At 36.6% G+C, this 19,908-nt stretch overlaps 1 protein-coding gene across 1 annotated transcript in view; it reads right to left on the minus strand.

The window, feature by feature from the left end:
* Window positions 1–19,908, minus strand: part of ADGRB3 (adhesion G protein-coupled receptor B3) — a 449,703-nt gene that overhangs the window by 22,061 nt on the left and 407,734 nt on the right. The window contains exons 21-27 of the mRNA XM_082048907.1: window positions 18,703–18,853; window positions 18,068–18,137; window positions 13,437–13,503; window positions 11,194–11,279; window positions 7,750–7,848; window positions 7,252–7,423; window positions 897–992 (exon numbers count right to left, since the gene is read on the minus strand). Of these exons, the coding sequence (XP_081905033.1) occupies window positions 897–992; window positions 7,252–7,423; window positions 7,750–7,848; window positions 11,194–11,279; window positions 13,437–13,503; window positions 18,068–18,137; window positions 18,703–18,853 (741 nt within the window). The remainder of the gene's footprint in view (window positions 1–896; window positions 993–7,251; window positions 7,424–7,749; window positions 7,849–11,193; window positions 11,280–13,436; window positions 13,504–18,067; window positions 18,138–18,702; window positions 18,854–19,908) is intronic.

Consider the following 19,908-nt stretch of genomic DNA (forward strand, 5'->3'; position numbering starts at 1 on the left):
AAACTGTTTTTATTTCCATGAAAAGTTTATTACACGAATAATGTTTAATAAAACTGAGCTACTTTTTGCTTACGAAGTCCAAACATTAGATTCCTTTTTGGTTAATCATTTTTTGAAAGGTATCTGCTTGCTGAGCCTTGCATTTTTTTAGGGATTGATCCTGTCCCCATTATAGTCAATGACAAACTGTCATTGAAAGTGAAGGGACCAATATTTTGTCTTAATATAATACCTAATAATATTAGTGAATCTAATGGCATACTAAGCCATTTGCTATCACCACTAACTAGATTTTCCCTCTAGAACAGGGATATCCAGCTCATTTTCACTGGGGGCCACATCAGCCTCGCAGTTGCCTTCAAAGGGACTAATGTAATTTTAGGCCTGCAGAAATGTAACTACTCCTACTTTTACACAGTCCTAAAATTACATTAGTCCCTTTGAAGGCAACTGCGAGGCTGATGTGGGCCCCGGTGAAAATGAGTTGGACACCCCTGCTCTAGACTCTTAAGCACTTTCTACTTGTCTGAATTATTCTGAGAGGAACATTTTTAAAGGCCTCATGAAGGGAAGATTTTCAAACATATCAGTGCTTTTTACACAAAAAGTAGGAAAAGTCATGATACATTATCAGATACTTTCTCATTTTCTATGTAAGAATCTTTTGTCATAAAGAACACCGCTGGAAGATACTAATTCTGCTCCACTAAATGATCACACCAATAATTTAAACTTGCTAAGAGATATAAGCAAGTAGATAATGACCTAAACAGTCTTGTGCTTAAAAATGGTGTTAATATTTCAGCTACGCATACTTGCCATATACAGTAGTGTAAGTTTATTTCTTCTGGATAGCAACACCAAATTAAGAATCAAAGAAAAAAATATAACCTAACCATGATTTGAGCATGTCCGTTAGGAAAAGAACTTGAAGAATCTGCGTTGATTGGATCCTGGCAATTTCTCAGTCGACATCTGAATGCATCTTGAACCTGTGAAAACAATATCTTATACTGATTCTTGTGCAACAACTGTGAGGAATACAATGCCTGATTTTATTCAGTATACTTAATAAACGAGAAGCAGTAAACATAAATGCTTATTTCTGCCATTTCATACATTTGCTATTTTTTGTGGCTGCTGCAAAGTCTGTCAGTCTATCACACCAAGACCACTGAATTTATTTGTCTACAGGCAGAATTAACCAGTAGTCAGTGGTGATATGGTACTCAAGCCAAATCTGTCTTCGGTGATAGCATTTGGCTTTGTCTTCTCATTCAGTTCGCTACAGGTCTATTAGCTGGATTAATAGATATACTACTAACCATTGCAAAATAAAATGTATCTTCTGCTTGATAAAGATTCTTGAAAGACAGTTCTTAACAGTTACTATATGTGGTTCAATAGAGAGGCACATTCAAAAGAAAAATGCAGTTCCTATTTGCTGACAGTAGAATGGAAATACATTTTGACACTTTCTCACACATACCATATTAGGGAGAGCATGGCAACTTTTGGAATGGAAAGGAATACTTTTACCCATATTTTAAAAGTATACAGGGAATATTTATTTGAACGCAAAACCCAATTTGTTTCACTTCTATATATGTCCTCAGATGCATTCTAATACAGAAATACAATCTAAGTTTTAAAACGTGATTTTTTGTTCCAGAAATTCAAATATCCATATTTGCCACCTGCTTGCAAGGTGTCACCTGGAAACCAGGAACTTACTTGGGTGACCTCTAACCAAAACTAATATAATGTCTTGTTTGAATACGAAAATACTCTCAATAAAATGCCTCCAAAAAATCTACATTCCGTTTATTATCTGTATAAATTACCTCATGTCTTATTCAAAATAATTAAAAGGAAGAAAATCATGTTCTACTCATGGACATTTCCTGAACAGCAGGATAATTCATTAATTGTTGCTGATGAAAAGGTATCCCCCTTTCAACATATCATATTCTACTGCAAGCTGTTTAAGAACTTTCACAAAAGGCGAAATGAAATAGAAAAAATCAATTTTTGTAATTAGAAAGTGCTCAACCTTTAAATGACTAAGAGTGCTCTGCAGTTTTGATAAGTGACCATTGTGAGTGGAGGAAGACTAATACAGAGCAGAAAGAAGAATGAAGTAAGGTTGAAAGGTTTGGATTGATTTCAAAACACTGAGATTTCTCACATGGTAGGAAAGTGTAAAGTGTGTTGACCAGTATGGAGACTCAGACTCTGATTTTAAGCATTACACTTGCTGTGGTTTTCCATGTGTTTGATGCTTATTTAATTTGGCATCTTGCAGTTGTTGCAAATTTAATCCAAGACTTCTCTCACTTTATCAGTGCTGATGTCAGGTCACACTTCAAACTTTTATGCTCTTGGATAAGCACTGGCATAGCAATTTGGCAAAAAAAGAAAAATGAAAGCCTTTCCCTCCAAAGTACTCACAGCTGTGCTGAATCTCATCTCAAGTCTCATGATGCTTGACCCTAAAGCATTATTCCTTCAGAACTTGCTACGTGACCTCTCTCTACATGCAGTGGCCATCATTTTTGGGACTCTGTGTTCATGAAGCTTCCCCAGTTCACATAGCTCCAGAGATCTTAAGAACTACTTGCACTAGCTTCGATATCAAAGCACTGAATCTTGATGTCAGGATCCACTTAAATGTGCATGTTTCTTACAGTGTTTCTGAAGTGCAAGCAGCATATGATTTGAACATATTAACAGAATGTCAAATGTAGCTGTATCCATCATATTGACATATGTTGAAACTTCTAGCTGTCCTCACATAAATCAGAAGCAAAAAGGTTGAACTTTCTAAATACTAGCTTATTTTTCTAAACTGCTTTTTCAAACTTGAGTATGTAAAGACTGTGCTGTCTCTACATTTTACTTTGAAACATAATCTTGTTTCCTCCACCCCCTTTTAACATCAGGTTACAAGATTTTCTCAGAGCCAGGCAGAGCTAGAGCGACAGATGTGATGAATGTGCGGGTACCAGGGAAGTGGTTTCCTTAGCAACAGTAACCAACTCCAAGCTTTTATAACTTACCCTCTCCCTACTCATGCACTCTTTATTTTTCTCCTGCAATACAGAAATGTGGGCTTTAGACACCAATGATGCATTTTAATCCAAATGCTCTTTAGTCAGCAGAGCACAGCAAAAGGAGAACACAAGGGTTGCTTCCATCACCAGCATTAATGGGAGTTACTCAATGTGATTCAGATTAGCTTTAGACAATCTCCTATTCAAGTAGGTCAGGAAAGCTGTTCATTCTGATGCTAGAACTGACATCTTCTATCATGGTCTGTTCTGTGACACATGCCTCACCGTCTTCCAATGCCCAATTAGGTATTTAAACAGCAAGAAGAGAAAGAAAAAAAAAATAGTAGGCTCTCTGGAGTAAGAAGGCAACATAAAATAATAATACCTAACTCCTACTTTGCATTTTTCTTTCCTAATGTCGAAATGGTCTATAAGATGTCTTATGCTTAAGAAGTATTATATTTGTCTTAGAAGTTAAGAAACTGAAATATAGAAAGATTGAATGTATTTCAAAAGACATTGATGGAGGGCAGAAACAGATATAACACATCATGAGTTCTCTTCTAGTTATACGTCTTACTCAGTGAACCTCCCTGGCTTCCTAATGCAGCCCTTGTCACACAGGATCATTGATACAGTATACTAGAGAAAGCAGAATTGTTTCCATCATTTATGTTTATATCAATATAGCTAAAAGGAAAAATGGGGGGTTTATATACATAATTGCAAAAGTCTGTATCTTTTTGTAATATAATGGCAATAAAAACATAGTAAAGCAGGGCCGTCCTCTTCTTTGTTTGAATTTTATGGTGATATATTCTACCCCATATTTTTTTTCCAGACAGGTAGAATTATTGTTTTGCCTGTGCTGGCATGCTATAAATATTAGATCAATCCTATAGGCTATAACTGAGATAGCTTTGTAGCTGTCATCAAGAGTGACAAATGTGTTTGTTGGGTTTCCTTGACAGGCACTGGCAGAACAAAATGCTTTTGCAGACAACAGAAAGTAACAGGCTGTTCTTTCAGCTGGGAGGTACCTTGTGCTGTGCAAAGACTGCATCGCACATTGTGCATGATGGCCACTGTCTTGGCTTGTACTCAACTAAGGGTCTCTTGAGCTAGAAAGCCAGACTCTCTAGAGCCAAATTGAAACACAACTTACTGGAGTTCTGTCTCTGTGTAGGAACTTGTTGCAGTAAGCAGTTATGCCTTTGCTCCTGCAAATTGGTCCATGTAAGTGCAGACTATACACATTTTTGAAACAAAAATTTTTTTCAGGTGCATGAACTTTTACTTCTTTGCTGTTCTTGAAGAACTTTCTATTAATTTTATTTTCCCATGTATAAAACCAAACCAAACAAAAAACCCCTAAGTTAATTCCTAAAGAGGCCCAGTTTACAGTTTAAATATGGAGGACTAAAGAAGATTCAATGTGTTCTGTCAAATACAGTTCAAACAGCAATATCATCATCATCAAAACCGGAGACAACCTATTGATTAGTGAATAAGTTGTCTCTGTGCATTTATTTCTGCCTAAGTTGTCATGACAGAAGAAAAAACTCCTTCCCCTTTTGATAAGGGATGGTCTTACCAAACCGAGGTGCTTCTTGGGCCTTTTTGGGAAATCTTCTCATGAGGTCATTTTTTAAAATATCGCATAGACAGACTGATTAGCTGTTTTATCAAAAGCCCTTCTTCTAAAATTTCAGTGGTAGAATCAGGAGGTGTAAGTGCCAAGACTGGCTTGTGGGAACAACTCCTTTAAGCAGTTAAATGAAGTGATGATTCTTCACAGTTAGATGACATATGTATATCAGATTTGGTAAAAGAGCAGCAAATATAATAAACTATAACTAGCTGATTGTCTGCACACAAACAGTTAAAAGATTCTAAATTCCTGTATAAACATCTTTAGAAGCAGATATTTTTGTGTTTTCCTTGCACCAGAACCAGTGAGTTAAAAGTGATTCAAGTCAAGGTACCCTATGAATTTGAAAACTGAGTTGACTTATAGAAAAGACTAATTCTGCCTCTATCACCACTGCCCTATGTGTGAGTACAGTCAGACAAGAACATTTTTATGAGATATTCAGTAATACTGAAGCATTTCCTGAGAATTAAGCCTTTGAAGCAAATAGCTGTCATTAGAATAGGGAACCTGTCTTGAATTCAAGGCTTGGGGCATTGCAGGAAGATGCCAATTCAGTTTCATCTTAAGCAGTCAAAATATTTTTTTTTTAATGGCTGCATTTTTTTTTAATTTATTTCATACGGTGCTATGCTATGCTACTTTCAGAATTTCACATGGATTTTGCCCTGTTTTTTGATTAAATCAATGACTGATAAGCAGGTATGTGTTGCAACTGCTCTGCATCCCACAAAGGACATGAGGAAATGGAATGAACTGCATCAGGAGAAGTTCAGATCAATCACTAGGAAAAGGTTTCTCACTGAGAAGGTTGCCAGTCACTGTAACAGGCTCCTCAGGGAAGTGGCCACTCCAGCAAGCCTGTCAGAGCTCAGGGAGCATCTGGACAACACTCTGAGTCATATAGTTTAGTTTTAGGTAGTCCTGCAAGGAGCAGGGAGTTGGACTCGATTCTTATAGGTCCCTTCCAACTTCAGATATTCTATGATTCTGTGAAAGACAATGCTGTTTATATGCCTTTTATTTATTTATTTTTTTTTTAAGATTTCAGCTGCAACCTTGAGCTAAATACATATAGTTTAAAATAGAAATGGTTCCTCAGGAAAAGTGGGAGGTAATATGCCCTTTCCATGCTAATTAATATATCTCAATGGAAATAGAAATTTCATAGACAGGAAAATCAGTATGGAACTGCCATTCTTCCTACTGAAAATAGTTGCAGTGTCTTACTGTTTTACTAAAAGAACATATGAAATGATGGGTTTCAGTTGTGCAAATGAGAATACCCTCTTTCACAGACGTAAATCATATGGTGAAAGAAAATGCTGTAGAATATAAGGGGATAGCAAGACAGTTCTAGGTAAAATAGATTCATATTGAGTATTTTCTCTTACTCTGGATATATATATATAGGATAGTGATATAAGGTTCATGCAAAGTGGTACACTACTGAAAGACTGAAATAACTTATGTCACTCATATTTCTTTTTCATCAATATAGTGAGTTGCAATGTTTAAAGGGTGTGAATGGTGGAAAGAGAAACCACTGTGTGAGATTCCTCCCTCAGCATTGACAATAAACTTTTCTTGAAACATCTTCCTGTTTTTTAATTCCGAAATGCTTTTGAAGACTTCTTGCCAATCAGAAGGAACCATGATAGACAGTGTAATTCAGTTTATTGGTGTGGTAAATATCCTGAGGCTGATAAATGGCTAGTGCATAGGTATGTCAGTGGACCAGGTTACTGCTCTCCTGTCCAGCACCCCCTGCTCATTTTTGATAGATGGTCCCACTACCACAGATCTGTCATCAAAGCTGTTGTGTTACTGCTCTCAAACCGATCCATCTCCACAAAAATGTAGGGTTAGTTAGCAGGTTAGACAGGTTAGAGAAGCTGTCACAAGAGCCAGATTGAAGAGCACTTGTGCGGTAGCTTTGTCATCAGATTTCAGCGGTGATGGATTCTGTGGTGGGTGGCACTGAGCTATGAAGGGCAGGCTGGGCTATCAGCTTTTCCTTGATGTTCTCAAAGCATTCATCTGGCTTCATCCTCAGTGTCCCCATAGCTTAAGTATGTAGTTGAGTTTGCAGAACTACTAAGGTAGATCTTCACCAACAGAACACCTCACTTCCTTGTATCCTCCTTCAGGGACAGTTTAAGCAGAAATCATTTTGTGTTTGAATCAGTTTTAAAGACAGTAAAAATCTATAGCTATTGGTCTTCAGGAAAGGGCATTTATCTTAGCACTTACCTATACTCATAATATTGGGAAAGCTTAACACTTAAAAATAAACTGAACTTGGGACTGATTGAAAGCCACCTTTAATTAAGTGGGTACAGTTTCATACTGAAACTGACATCCTGCACCTGGAATTAACTGATATTCTTCCTCTCTCTTTCACTTGTCCCTCTACATCTCACCATAAAATACTTCCCTCTTTCTACGAAATATATTTCTGCAGAGCAAACTGTATAGCACATTAAAGAGCAGTTGAGAGATTAACAGGAACACAGCCCTTTAGAAAACTGGGAAGCCATTCCTCACCTCCCTTCGGAGAATACAATGGACCATGACAATAACAAAGCCTTGTAATGAATCAAATACTGCAAAAAGTATCTGAAATAATATTGATCTTTTGTCTGTCATGGCCAGAACTGCAGACATCCAAGTCAGGGCCAGAAGTGGCAACACCACACAGGAACTCCAAAGGGATGCCCTATTGAAAAAAAGAGAAAAGCAGCATTGTAATATTGTAAAAAATGATTAAAAGTTCACTATTAAAATAAAACATATTTAAGGATGGCACTTTATCAAGTTAACTTGAAAATCACAGACAAGAATGTAACAGTGTTGGTACTTTATGTTCTAAAGAATATCCTATATTCAGTTAAACAACACAGTTGTAATTTTTTTTTTGTTAAAAAGTATTTAAATGTGCTCAGCACTCTATACAGTGTTAGCAAACACAGTTGTCATCAAACTATTGTCTCACATGCACTGTATAAGATTTGTAACAAGAAGATGTAAATGATCAGGACTAACATGGCATTACTGGCGGTGGTGGCTGACAAAGCTGTTGTTGAAACTACTCCACACTTGGCACATTTGAGCGTCAAACCGCTATGAGGCTCACTCATCTGACTGCAAACAAACAGAACACCCACAAAAAGAACAAAATATTGAATTGTCACCAAAAAACGTTGCTACTGAAATTTAGCTTTTAAATATGACGTCATGCAGAAAAAGTAAGTAGACTTATTCAGGATGAATGCTCTATGTTGTTGCAAAACTTTGTACTTTACATTATTAGCTTTAAATGTTAATGCTATGGGGCTTCACTTCATGCAGACTCTACTTATTTCATTTAAGCTAAAAAAGGCCCCAAATGTCCAGTGATCAAAACTGCTCAGTACACTGAAGTAAACATAAGCACGTGCTAGGATAGACACACAAAGTGAAATCCCTCTATTCAGACCTGTTAAAAGACTATTGTATCCAAACTTAGTTGAGAAAGAATATAGGACACTTAAAGGAGGAATATGAAGTATGTACAATTACAGAACATTAATAGTGAAAGAAACCTGCAAAATGTATCCAAGCATCAAATCAGTCTGGGCCTACTGTGTAGTCGGATTTGCACTAATGATCTGAATGGCCCACTAACATCCAGAGTGATTTTATTCCTGCCATATGAAGGTCTGAATACAGGGCTTGAAATGTATGGAATCTGATGAAATAAATACCAGTTGGTGCTAAAAAACGAGTGACCTGTTTTGCATTTTAATAAAACACAGTACACAAGCATTAAGCTCAAAGCATTTTGTATGGACAAGTGTACCTCAGCACCTGTCAGAAGAGTTAAAGGGCAAAACCTGGAATTTAAATTTTCTTTTACATACAGCATGCATTCAACTTCCAGAGTCAACTAAATAAAGACTTTTGCTATTCCTTCTCTTTCTACTATCAGAACCAGGAACAACCATAGCTGACTGAGATGTGACAGGAAAGGTGCTTTACCTATTCCCAGCTGGAAAGCAGTCAACGTGGTAAAGATAGGTAACACTTCAGTTTTTTCCCAGTTACTTCAACCAACAGAACTCCTTTTTATTGCCAAACCCAGCATTCACAATATTTTTAACATACTGCCCAAACCAACATTGAAGTCCAGTGGTTTCCATTTCGATAAACCAAATGATGACTTTCCATAAAAAGTGCAGTATTTCTTCCATATAAATGCATTTTTTTTCCATAAGAAAATGGTGAGAACCATGACCTTGTGTAAGGTGACTGTGGGTTGTGAAAGGAACTCAGTGAATCCACATCAGTTTACACCAATTAAAGATCTACATTAATGAATGAACTAGAAAAATGCCTTTGGTAAGCTTAAACTAAGCTTGGGAAAATACTTTCCATCTTTACTTGGCAATACTTCAATGTTATCAGGCTGGATTATTCTCTTTATCTCCATAGATCTATTCTGGACCTGGCAAATAATAACAGAACTCGATGTGTATATAAACCAAATATAATATTTCTGGCTGGGCATATATGTATGCCACCCCTTATGCCAGGAAAATTATTGAGATCCCTCAAGAAAACATGTCCTTTTTTTTCCCCACTAGTTGATTCTCCATATGTTTATTAAGGTGGTAAAAAGCATACGGAGTTAGTATATTTTGCCCCATTTGCTGCTTTAAATCCCACAGCTGAAGCTTTGACTGAACTTTCGACGGGTGTTTGCCAGAAAGAAGGAAGTTGCTGTCCTGAGCATGGCTGACAAGAGGCACTCGAGAAATGAGTGACAACCCCCTTTCTACTGGAGGTCAAATGCTGTGCCAATTTCTCAAGACCGGTCATCTGCCAAGTAGTATCAAGGAATGCTGTTGCCAAGCCACCATCTCATTCTATCATAAAAGTGAAGGTTGTTTCTCGTTAGATTATCTACATGCTTTTCCAGAACAGCTGGATTGTTTCTGTCTGAAAATTTCTAGTTCTTTATCCATTTATTTTAAAATGAAATACTGCCTTACTAAGTTGTACACTGTTAGAAAGCAAGTTATTTGGTTCATCAGGAAAGTATGTTAAAAGCAAATAGAAAAAAATAGAAAAAAAATGCAGTCAAATCTAAGCTTGGATATCCTTTGAAAATGTGCAAGGCCAAACTTGTGGCTGTTCCAGCTCCTTAAATCAATGGAATTAGAGCAGATGTGAATTTGAATGAGTGAATACTAAGTTATAACTACTCTTGAAACAATTTGGGTAGTTTTATAATATTCTACGTTTCATTAGTTTTATTACACAATTAAGAATGTTGATGGAACAATGTAGACAAAAGTAAGGTTAAGAAATTAATACTTTCTAATGAAAAAGGAGGAAAAGAGAAGAAACAATATGAAAGCCTTTGGTACATATTTGTTGGAATGATCTTGAAAGAGCTGAAAACCAGAAAAATTGAATTTAATTAATATTAAATGCAAATCACACCAGCTGAAATATTTATCATAAATTTGCTCATCTAACCAATGAATTGAACTTCTTAGGAATGCTACTGTTAGTGAAACAGGAAAATAATTCAAAGTGGAGCTGTAATAAGTTTACCCATGGCAGTAATGCACAGTAAAATGAAGATATCATTGCTAGAAATGCAGATATTGGTGGTGTTAACTACAAGCAGGCCCAAAAGACAATTCTAGAACATGTAGCTATAAAAAAGTGATTACTCCAAGTTTAAATATACTTTCATAAGCATTAAGAAGGTGATGATGCACTTGTGAAATATTTTTCTCCAATACAGAACAAATCTAGGTTTGCTGCTGCAGTACTTCAAATCATTGTCCTCCAGTGAAAAACAGTTTCTGACACTACCACTGTCATAATCCTTTCTTCTCATGAAAACAAACACAATTTGAATGTAAAGCTTTTAAAACATATCTTTTTACTTTGAAATTATTTTGCATTAATTTAGAACATACATCTATGTAGATACCAATGAAAGAACAAAGGCAAATTCTTCACACAGTCAGAATGACAGAATAACATTGACCTCAGTAACAGATATATTGCTGTAAAATATATTTTATAATAGTTTACACAGATGAGTAAAATCTCTCACCATAGTAAATATATTTGTCAGCTAGGCAAAAATAATTGGTTCTTTCAGTACACAAAGTACATAAAACTCTTTTCCTAACTGCAACAACTTTACATGTGTGACAATCTTGTGAAACCTCTGCTCAGATTTGTTTAATCCTCATTCTCATTAACTTAATACCGTTGTACTTGTGTTTTATTATGTTTAGTTTGTTTAGTTGCATTCCCTCAGGATAATGCAACAGCAGCTTTTGAGATGAATGGAATCTGTTAGACACACTGTTACACTAATATAAAAGTTCAAAGCACAATCAAAAGCAGTTTTGGTGAATATCTGTACTTGGAAATTGGTGATACAATCTTAGTATGCTTTAAAATAACCCAACTGTAGCTTACCCCGCTCTGTGTTTGAGCTTTTTATCTAGGATTCCATCTCTGGAAACAAGTTTATTAAATACCAAAATGCCAATCACCATGTTGACCTGTCAAACAGAAAACAAACAGTTGATCTTTCAGTACCTGAAAGAAAATATTTTATCCTGTGACTTCAGAAAAAGACTTTTATAGATCTGGAAAATGCCTCCTGTTACATTTCTGAGTATTCCCTCAGAAATTATGTAAAAACGTCCCTGAGTACAACGGAAATGTGTATTCTCAAATGGGTAAGAGATACACAGACTGCAACAGGCTTATTTTTGAATCTTAAGTTATGCCTGGTGTTAAGTTATATGTGTACATGCCTGCTGGCCAGAATCTTGAGTAATATAGCTTTAATAATTCCTCCATTTTAATGGCAATTCCAGGAAAACCACAGCATTTGAGCTGTGCGCACACAGAAGGCCTAGTTAGAGCACACAATAACCGTAACCATGTTCCTTTTGAAGCATTTACGGTCCATGTGAGTATTCCCATTATGCAGAACCAGCCTGTGGTTTTCCATATCCTCCTGCACATTAGTCACTGTCTATGTAATTCACCAAACTGCCAAACTTGAGCCTTGTTTGACTGCAGTTTCCTTTTTTTGTGGGCCACATGAAAGCTTGGGGTAGGTCTTTTTAGCTCCATCAAAGTAAACGATGTTACGATCACATACATGGGTTGAAGACCTACTCTAAAAAAAAAATTCAAGTGTTTCAGCAGTCAGACTTTGGCACTCAACGGACATACTAATGGCATTTAATGGACAACTTAATGACTGTTATTATCCATTTGCATTATTGAACTGAGCTCTATGAACCTGTCTGTGCGTGGCCTGCAAAGAGGTATTATCAAGTTTTGAATCTATTAAATAAGTGTTCCTTTTTTAAAAAAAAATCAGAAAAGGGTAATCCTTTTTCCTTTCAAACAGATTTTTCAAGACCTGTGCCAAAATACCTAATTGTTACTATTCTGTTCTGCCAGCTCTTTTTGAGCTTTTCTTATTATCACTTTATTTTCAGCATTTACATTTTTTTAGCTGATGTTATATAATTCTTTTGCTTTGTACACTTAGACTTAAGTGGCTGCATGGAACAGCTCTTTCCACAGCTACTAGCTAATGGTAGGGCAAACTGTGACTGTGAGTTTCAAACATCTCTGAAGAAAGCTTGCCAATTATACAGAGAACATACAGTTCCATGTGAAAATTATGACTGGCTTTTTGTAAACATCCTTGGCTCCCCTATCATGACAGGGACTGTGAGTTGTACAAAAGGATCCTGGCTTGACTCCAGGCAACGATGAGACAAATTCTATGGGAGTAGTAAACATCAATTTCAGGAAAATCTATGTAGCTAAATGGCTATATCTTTGATGACTACTAGGACCAATTCCCTTTTGCAAGGGAAAATAAAAAATAACCGGTGTCGATAGACCTATCCTAGTATAAAACTGATGAAGTGGAAAGAAGAATTAGATTCAAAATCTGTAAGGGAAAAATCCTAAACAAATTATTGTAAAAAAATCTATACAGACTGCAGAGCAGACAACTGATAGCTGATGGCACATGTAGGATGCAATTCATCTTACCCTAAAGCAGAGGCCTGAAATACCTCTGACAGTTTGAGCCCTAAAACTGTGTATTTTTCTCCACTGCCAATGAAATATGGCTGGGACAGCCAGCTTAGATGCAGAAATCTACATTGCAGATGCCTACAAAAAGGGAAAATGAACCCTACACCTAAATGCATTTCCAGAGATGTGGAAGATTAATACACAAATGGGTAACGTTTCCCACCTAGGATGATTTTTTTTTCTTTGCCTTCAAAAGCAGTAGCCAGGGAGAACTTGCTGGCTGTTTCCACTCCTCCTGTTGCTTTGACTGGCACAGCAATACGCTGCCAAGCAGCACTCTACAAAGACTGTCACTGAACTTCACGAGGCAGTGACAATTGCATATATGCTACTGGTAATAAATCAGTGATGCCTGTAACAAGTTTTCCATGCCACCAATCAGTACATTATTCCTTCACAGCTTACTGGTATAAAGAAGTGATACAATGAAATGAATCATACATTCAAAATACCAGAGGTATGTTAAACAATACTGAGCTCAGTATTTACAGCAAAACGTAATGCTACTGTATAGCTAGGCTTTTATAATTTAAATGGTACATTCCATAATTTCATATGAAAATACTGGAAATTATATTAATGTTTACCAAGACAACAGCAGCTGCAGGTCCAACGAAAGCATAAAGTAGCCCTCCTTCAAGAGACAGCCAACAGCTGGAAAGAACATTAGAGAAGAACTAATGCAAATTAAAAATAAGTATAACACATCACCAAGAAAGCAGCAATAACTACTAAAGCATGAGATTCTTCTGGTGTATGTTCAGTCCTACATATTGAGATTCACATGCACACACACAAAATAACTACTTTGTTGATACGGTGATGTAGAGACATTGCTAATGTTTCAAAAGTTTTAAAGTGAATTATACATATACTGAAATGCCTAAAATTTATTTAATGCGTAAGAGAAAATAAGTTTACAAATTTTAATTGAATCTCCTCTAACTATGTATGATGAGTTAACTGAACAGAACTTGCCAGGTAGGTATCTAGAAACATTTCCCGTTTACTATGTCTGACAGTTCTATACTTAAAGCAAAAAAGAAAACAAGTTTCGATGTATCTTATGTATAATTGCTATTAGAACTAGATCTTACAGAAAATATTACTATTAAAGAAATACCATATATTATCTCTGGAATATTTTGCAAAAAATTTAAATGTATATTTTGAAGCATCTGAAAACTGTATTTTCTGGTAAGCTACTAATTTTACAGAGTTCGTCATACTGCATCAGAGCTTTCACTGAAAACCATCAGATTTCCAAACACAGAGCGGTTACAGAATTAAATTCTAAATATTTGGTACACCAAAGCTTTCCATAACTGCAAAAGATCAGGAACTTCACACAGTGAAGTAAATGCAGCTGTGCTATTTTCCCAGTGATTACACATTCAAAGAACTGCATGTTTATTTGAATGCATGATCACACCTAAGTATAAGAAAACTCAAGTATATGTATTCAAATAATTTACTTGGATCTCACATCCAGAAACATTCTCATCAGAATCACAGATATCTGCTTTATTTTCCAGTATTGTTTTTGTTCCTTTGAAAACCAAGTAAATCAAATGCAACCATATTGTAATATTAACAGTCTGTTACTGCTGGAATTCTAACTGCAAAGAGTAAAAGTGTTTCCCATTGCAGTGAAGCCATGTGAAATCTGCCACATGAAGCCAGCTGCATCAGCGTGCTAAATTCTGGAATGATAAATTGATGCAAATAGTTCATATCTGCTTCACTGTTAGAAAGGTAATACGTCAGGCTATTCTACATCCTACCTCAAAAAACAACTACAACAATAATGATCAATTTATTTTTGTAATGTCGAAGAAAAAGGCTTTCAAAATTTTCTGCAATTATTTCTTGCTATTTTTGCAAAAGCCAAATTATTCATTGTGAGAGAATGAGAACATAGTCTTCTGAAAGGAAGGAATATATTCACAGTGCATTTCCCTACCAGCATGACCTTTTAAACTTAGTGAAGATGACCGCTCTGCATAACTAAGACATATAATTAAACTGTGTTTATCAGGATATAAAAATAACAGTTGATAAAAAATTTCAGATACCTGTGCTGAAAAGAGGATCAACAAGGTGGTTTTTGGTTGGTTTGTTTGTGTTTTTTTCTTTTGTTTTAAGGAAAATATAAGAGTTTCTACCCCAAAAATTTTTAAGACCAAGGAAGAACTGTTCCCTCCCTCTTCCATGCTTTCAAGTAAAAAGGTGATTCAAAAGAGTGGCTTCCATTTAGAGGCAGAACTGGGAAAAAAGTACAGGTTGTCTTCTTTTTTTTTACACAATCCAAATTTTCAACAATCTGGATTTTTGATAAAGTGTGATGGGATTATTGTAATGTATTCAAAATCTGCCAGTTGATAACTCTGAAATGCACTTTTTCCCAATCTTTTTCTGTTGAAGATTTTCTGAAGACCGATTCTCAGGCACCGTCTTATAATGCAAGGTAATTGTTGCCAGTTTTTACTATCTTGTCCTTCTTCTCTTCTTTTTCTTTGCTCTGATAGCTTTTTCTATGCTTCATATTTGTTTTTATTTTGTTCTCCTGTTCTTTCATTCTCCCTGATCCTCACATATCAGAGACTCCTGCAAACTGATTAGTATTAAGAGCATCCACTGGTGTTTTTATGGGACTGTGTTACATAGTTATAAAATTCTGCTGAGTGGTGAAGTATCTGTAGACTTGCTCCTGTGTCCTGTATATTTTGTGAGTTGTTTGATGCTCTCCAGGAGAATGGTTCCTTCTCTTAGGAGAACATGACTGACAAAATTGTCATTATTGCTGCTATAATGAATTCCTGGAAGTTATTGGCACTGCTCGTTAATATATAGCACTGTATGTAAGCTTAAGTAGGTCACGCAGGTTTATTAACTATAACTTGCAGTAGCGGTACTTTCATACCTCTGATCATCTGAAGAGAGGTAGCAGCATTGTTTAGGAGACTCACAGTGTCTAATAATTAAGACTGAAAAAAAAATATAGAAATGTGAGACTTTATCACAGAATTGGTTGAACTGTGAACAGTTCCGGGCACCCTCATCAGTAATATACCATATGAAACTGAGATCTGCTTCAAAGATCCTTGGGCCTTCTCCCTTTCCATCAATCTCTTCATGTGTGGGACTATGGGACTGGAACAGTTTCCTTCATTTTCACTTGCAATTGTCTTCATTTGGAAATGTCATTTTCTAAAATAGCATCTTAAAGACCAGGAACAGCTCTTCAACAGGATGCATTTCTGATGGTACCATGTGTGTAACTGCAGACAAACAGGCGAAATACAGTGTAATCTGTTAAAAATCTTACAAAAGTGCTGTAGATACAGGAGGAGGAGCAGGACAGGAGCTCTGCAGTCATACAGCCCCACAGTTGTTACAGGACACAATTCTTCACTGGCTTCTAGAGTGGGAGAGAGCATCAGCTGGTGATTGTGGAGGATTCTCCATTCCTTACATTCCCTGTTTTCCTTATGGAATTCTGATGTCAAATGCCAAGAAAATGTATTTGCAAATAAGATGAGAAAGCTGCATTATGGTTCTGTTTGTCCCTTTTGTGCTTTAGTCCCATGATACTTTGTCAGCAGATTTGGGGTCCTGGGAGAGGAGCTGTTACATGTACAGAGACCTGCTCTTTTTTACTTTCCAGGTTGCCCTTAATGAATGATTTGTTGCTTTGTCTGAATATTTCAGCACATCCTTGTTCAGCCCAGGAAGGAAGCAGGAAGCAACACTAACTAAAGCAAGTAGTCACACGCGAATAATTTCAGTAGAGTAAATGCAATGGAATTCATCCTGCAAGGGACAGAGCTACATCACCAGTGGAGTCTGAACATCGTAATCTTGTGATTTTTAATTCTTAAAGCCTAAATGGTTCTCCAGTCCTGGTTCAAGGACTAAATAGTAAAAAAACCCCAGCAAGATGAGCACATATTAATTAGAAAAAAATATCAGAGGAGCAGGTCCTCAATATAACTCCCAAAAGAATGCTAAAACCACTGTTTCACTAATGATTGCCAGCTGTAAGTGCTGGTCCACAGTGAATCACTTCACTTAGGTAAGCTCTTCCTCATTAAAAAAATGTAAGACATAAGTTGTCATAATTTAAAACTGAAGAGGTCAGTGTTTAGAGCTGGTATCCAGGAGGACATTTGTTTTTGAATCCCTTCCCACCCAGAGCTGGAGTGAGGGCTTGAAACCTCCCCTGCCAGGGGCCAAGAGGGTGGGACACACAGGGCAGGGAAGGGAATCCTGATCTCCCTCAGTGATGATGCTAAGGAGAATAATTAAATGTTCATTGAAGCGAGCACTAGACCTAACATCCACATCTCTGATGAATGCCCTCATTACCAGGCTACAGAGTCACGTTTTCTCTCTTTCTGTCCAGATCCATACTTAATTTCTTAGGCAACGTGAGGAGAGCTCCTAACAGGATGACCGAAGGAAATGCACTCTCATATACATAATGTCTTGATGGTTGGAGCAGTCTGCTGGCAGGATGGATGCTCAGCCCAAGTTTCTTCTTCAGCAGGAGACAACCGAAGGGCAGCCTTGCTGAGGAGTGAATTTTCGAGGGTGCTAATTATAAACTGTAACGTGCCAGGTGGCTAAAGAGGAACTGTCTTAATAAAATGTAAAAGAAGTACACAGGTCTCCTCATCATTGTCACTCAAGTACAGCCCAGTCCAGGAAACAGGCTGCATCAGGCACTCCAGGAGAGAGGGGATGGGTGGAAGAGCTATTTTGAGATTTCTGTGGGTCTTTGGCTCCAAGCAGCTCAGGAGCATGAAAGCCAAGGTACATGCTTGGTGGGCAGAAAACTGGGTGCCAAAGAGACTCTTGCCTGTATGGTTTTAGATATGTTTAGAGGTTGGCAAAGGCTAGCCACAATATTTAACATTCTCTTTGTTAAATGAATATAACCATGAGGTGTCTAAGTGGACCTAATCCTCCATGTTTCTAAAAGCTTTGCTACTTCAAACGCTCACATGAAATCCAGGAGTCCTGGAGTTTGCTGACCTCAGTCCAAGACTGTCATATGGTTTTCTCTTTGTTCTCTTGTGGCCCACCTGGTGGCTCTTACGGCATTTCCAAATGTGAACGGATACCTGTTGAGTCTTTAGACTATCTTATGTAATTCCTGATGGATATGACAGTCTTGCTGATTAAAAACATTATTTATCATTTCAGATTGACTTACTAGTGGGCTGTTCCATATCCTTTTGTCTTGGTAAAGCCTATTGATATTGCAACCACTAATGCTGGTAAACCTGAAAGAAGAAAAAACAAAACAGTAATAACCATTAGATGCTGAGCAAAATATTGCTGTTCTGCCTCGACAAAAAATGACAGGGCAAGCCAATGCAAAATGGCCAATTTTACATGTAATGAATCATTTAATGAAGCACAGTGCTATTGCAGAATTTGTTTTTCTGAAGCACTAGCAGGGAAGAGGACATGGTTTTCTGCCCACGGTGTTCCACTTTGATGTAGCTAAATTACTGGTATATTTGACAGGTCTTAAAGTTAACTAGGAAGAGGCTTCATGAATATTCAGTGAATGCTTCTTATAGTTTGATTTCTTGATATTACACTACTTAGCTGAAAATCTTCTAAAATTTTGTTAAAACATTTTTTTAAAGAATGCTAAAATATACACTAGCATAGCTTGAGCTTGAGATAAAACAGAAAGGCTTCTAACCTAGTTTTCTTTTTAGTAATGTTCTATATACTATCTTTCAGGTTTACTGAAGAACATGATGATATTCTTGACATCGTCACTGCATTAAACGTTTCATTCCAATGATTCTGAGGAAATGAATTTTACAGACTTACCCCATCCAAGGCACAGGAAACGTTTCCTTATGAGCCGTGTCCTAATTTTTCCAGTAACAGCCATATATGACTGCCACGCTTCTGTCAAAACCCAACAGAATGAAGCTAAGAAGAAGAAGTGTAAAAATGCGGTGGTTGTGGTGCAGATGCCCTGCAGGGAGCAAAGAGAAGCTTGTGCTGAATATTAGGGACATTCATTTCTCTTTTCAGTTCAAAGAGTTGTCATATTCCATCATCTTGACCTTTATCCTTAGCATCAACTCCCCCTTATGATGTGGTGGCCACAAAGAAAGGGACAAAGAGAGATATTGATGGGGATTAGGAAGAAGAGGTTTTGACTGTTTTCCCAAAACCTAAGTGTGCTGAGCAGAGATGAAGAACACAAAATAAATCATACCACCAGATTTTTTCTCTACACATTTACTTTAGCCAAGGATAATCACAAAACCATTGTGGTCAGCAAGTAACAAAGTTACTGATGTATAAAATCTTACAGAGCTGAATAATAAAAATGTAGGGATGCAAATGCTCCTAGTTGCCAGTTATATTTTCTTTCCCTCCATGCAGAAAGATCTGGACTGTAAATCTGAATTTTAGGCAATGGGTTAAGTTTTATTTATTTGATTTTTAATTTAAATCTTACAGAATGTTAACCTATTGGAATATACTGCCTGAGATCTTTTTGGTCAGGTTTAAGTATCATAACCTTAACAATTACCCTGGATATTGCTTTTATGGGTGTCAGTAATTTGTCATCTGAAAAGTATTTTGAGCACATGCAATCAGCTTTCTTTTGTCATCATAGCCTTTAATTACACTTGACATTATGGCTTATATAAATGAGCTTCTTAGCATAAATGATAATCTGTCCTCCACTATGTTGCCTAAAATGCCAGTTGCACTCTATAAAACTCAGTGTGTATTGTACTCTAGAACCAAAACCACACCAGTAATGTTGAGAATAACCTTATCACAATTTAACCCTATCATAATTTCAAGTGTCAAAATTATATCAAGGTTAAAGAAAAAAAATCAACACTCCCAGTATCAGCAATGAAAGATCATAGTTGAGAAATTAAGATATTTTTATGACTATTTCTTTATGCAGCATACACATCTACTAGCTACCTTACACACATGAATTAAAAGGCTAGTCATTTCTTTTTTACTAAAGTCCCAGTTCAGAAAACTATTTAGGGAGAAAAT

The sequence above is a fragment of the Streptopelia decaocto genome (assembly GCF_964273445.1).
Source record: "Streptopelia decaocto genome assembly, chromosome: 3".
In the NCBI taxonomy this organism is placed as follows: domain Eukaryota; kingdom Metazoa; phylum Chordata; class Aves; order Columbiformes; family Columbidae; genus Streptopelia; species Streptopelia decaocto.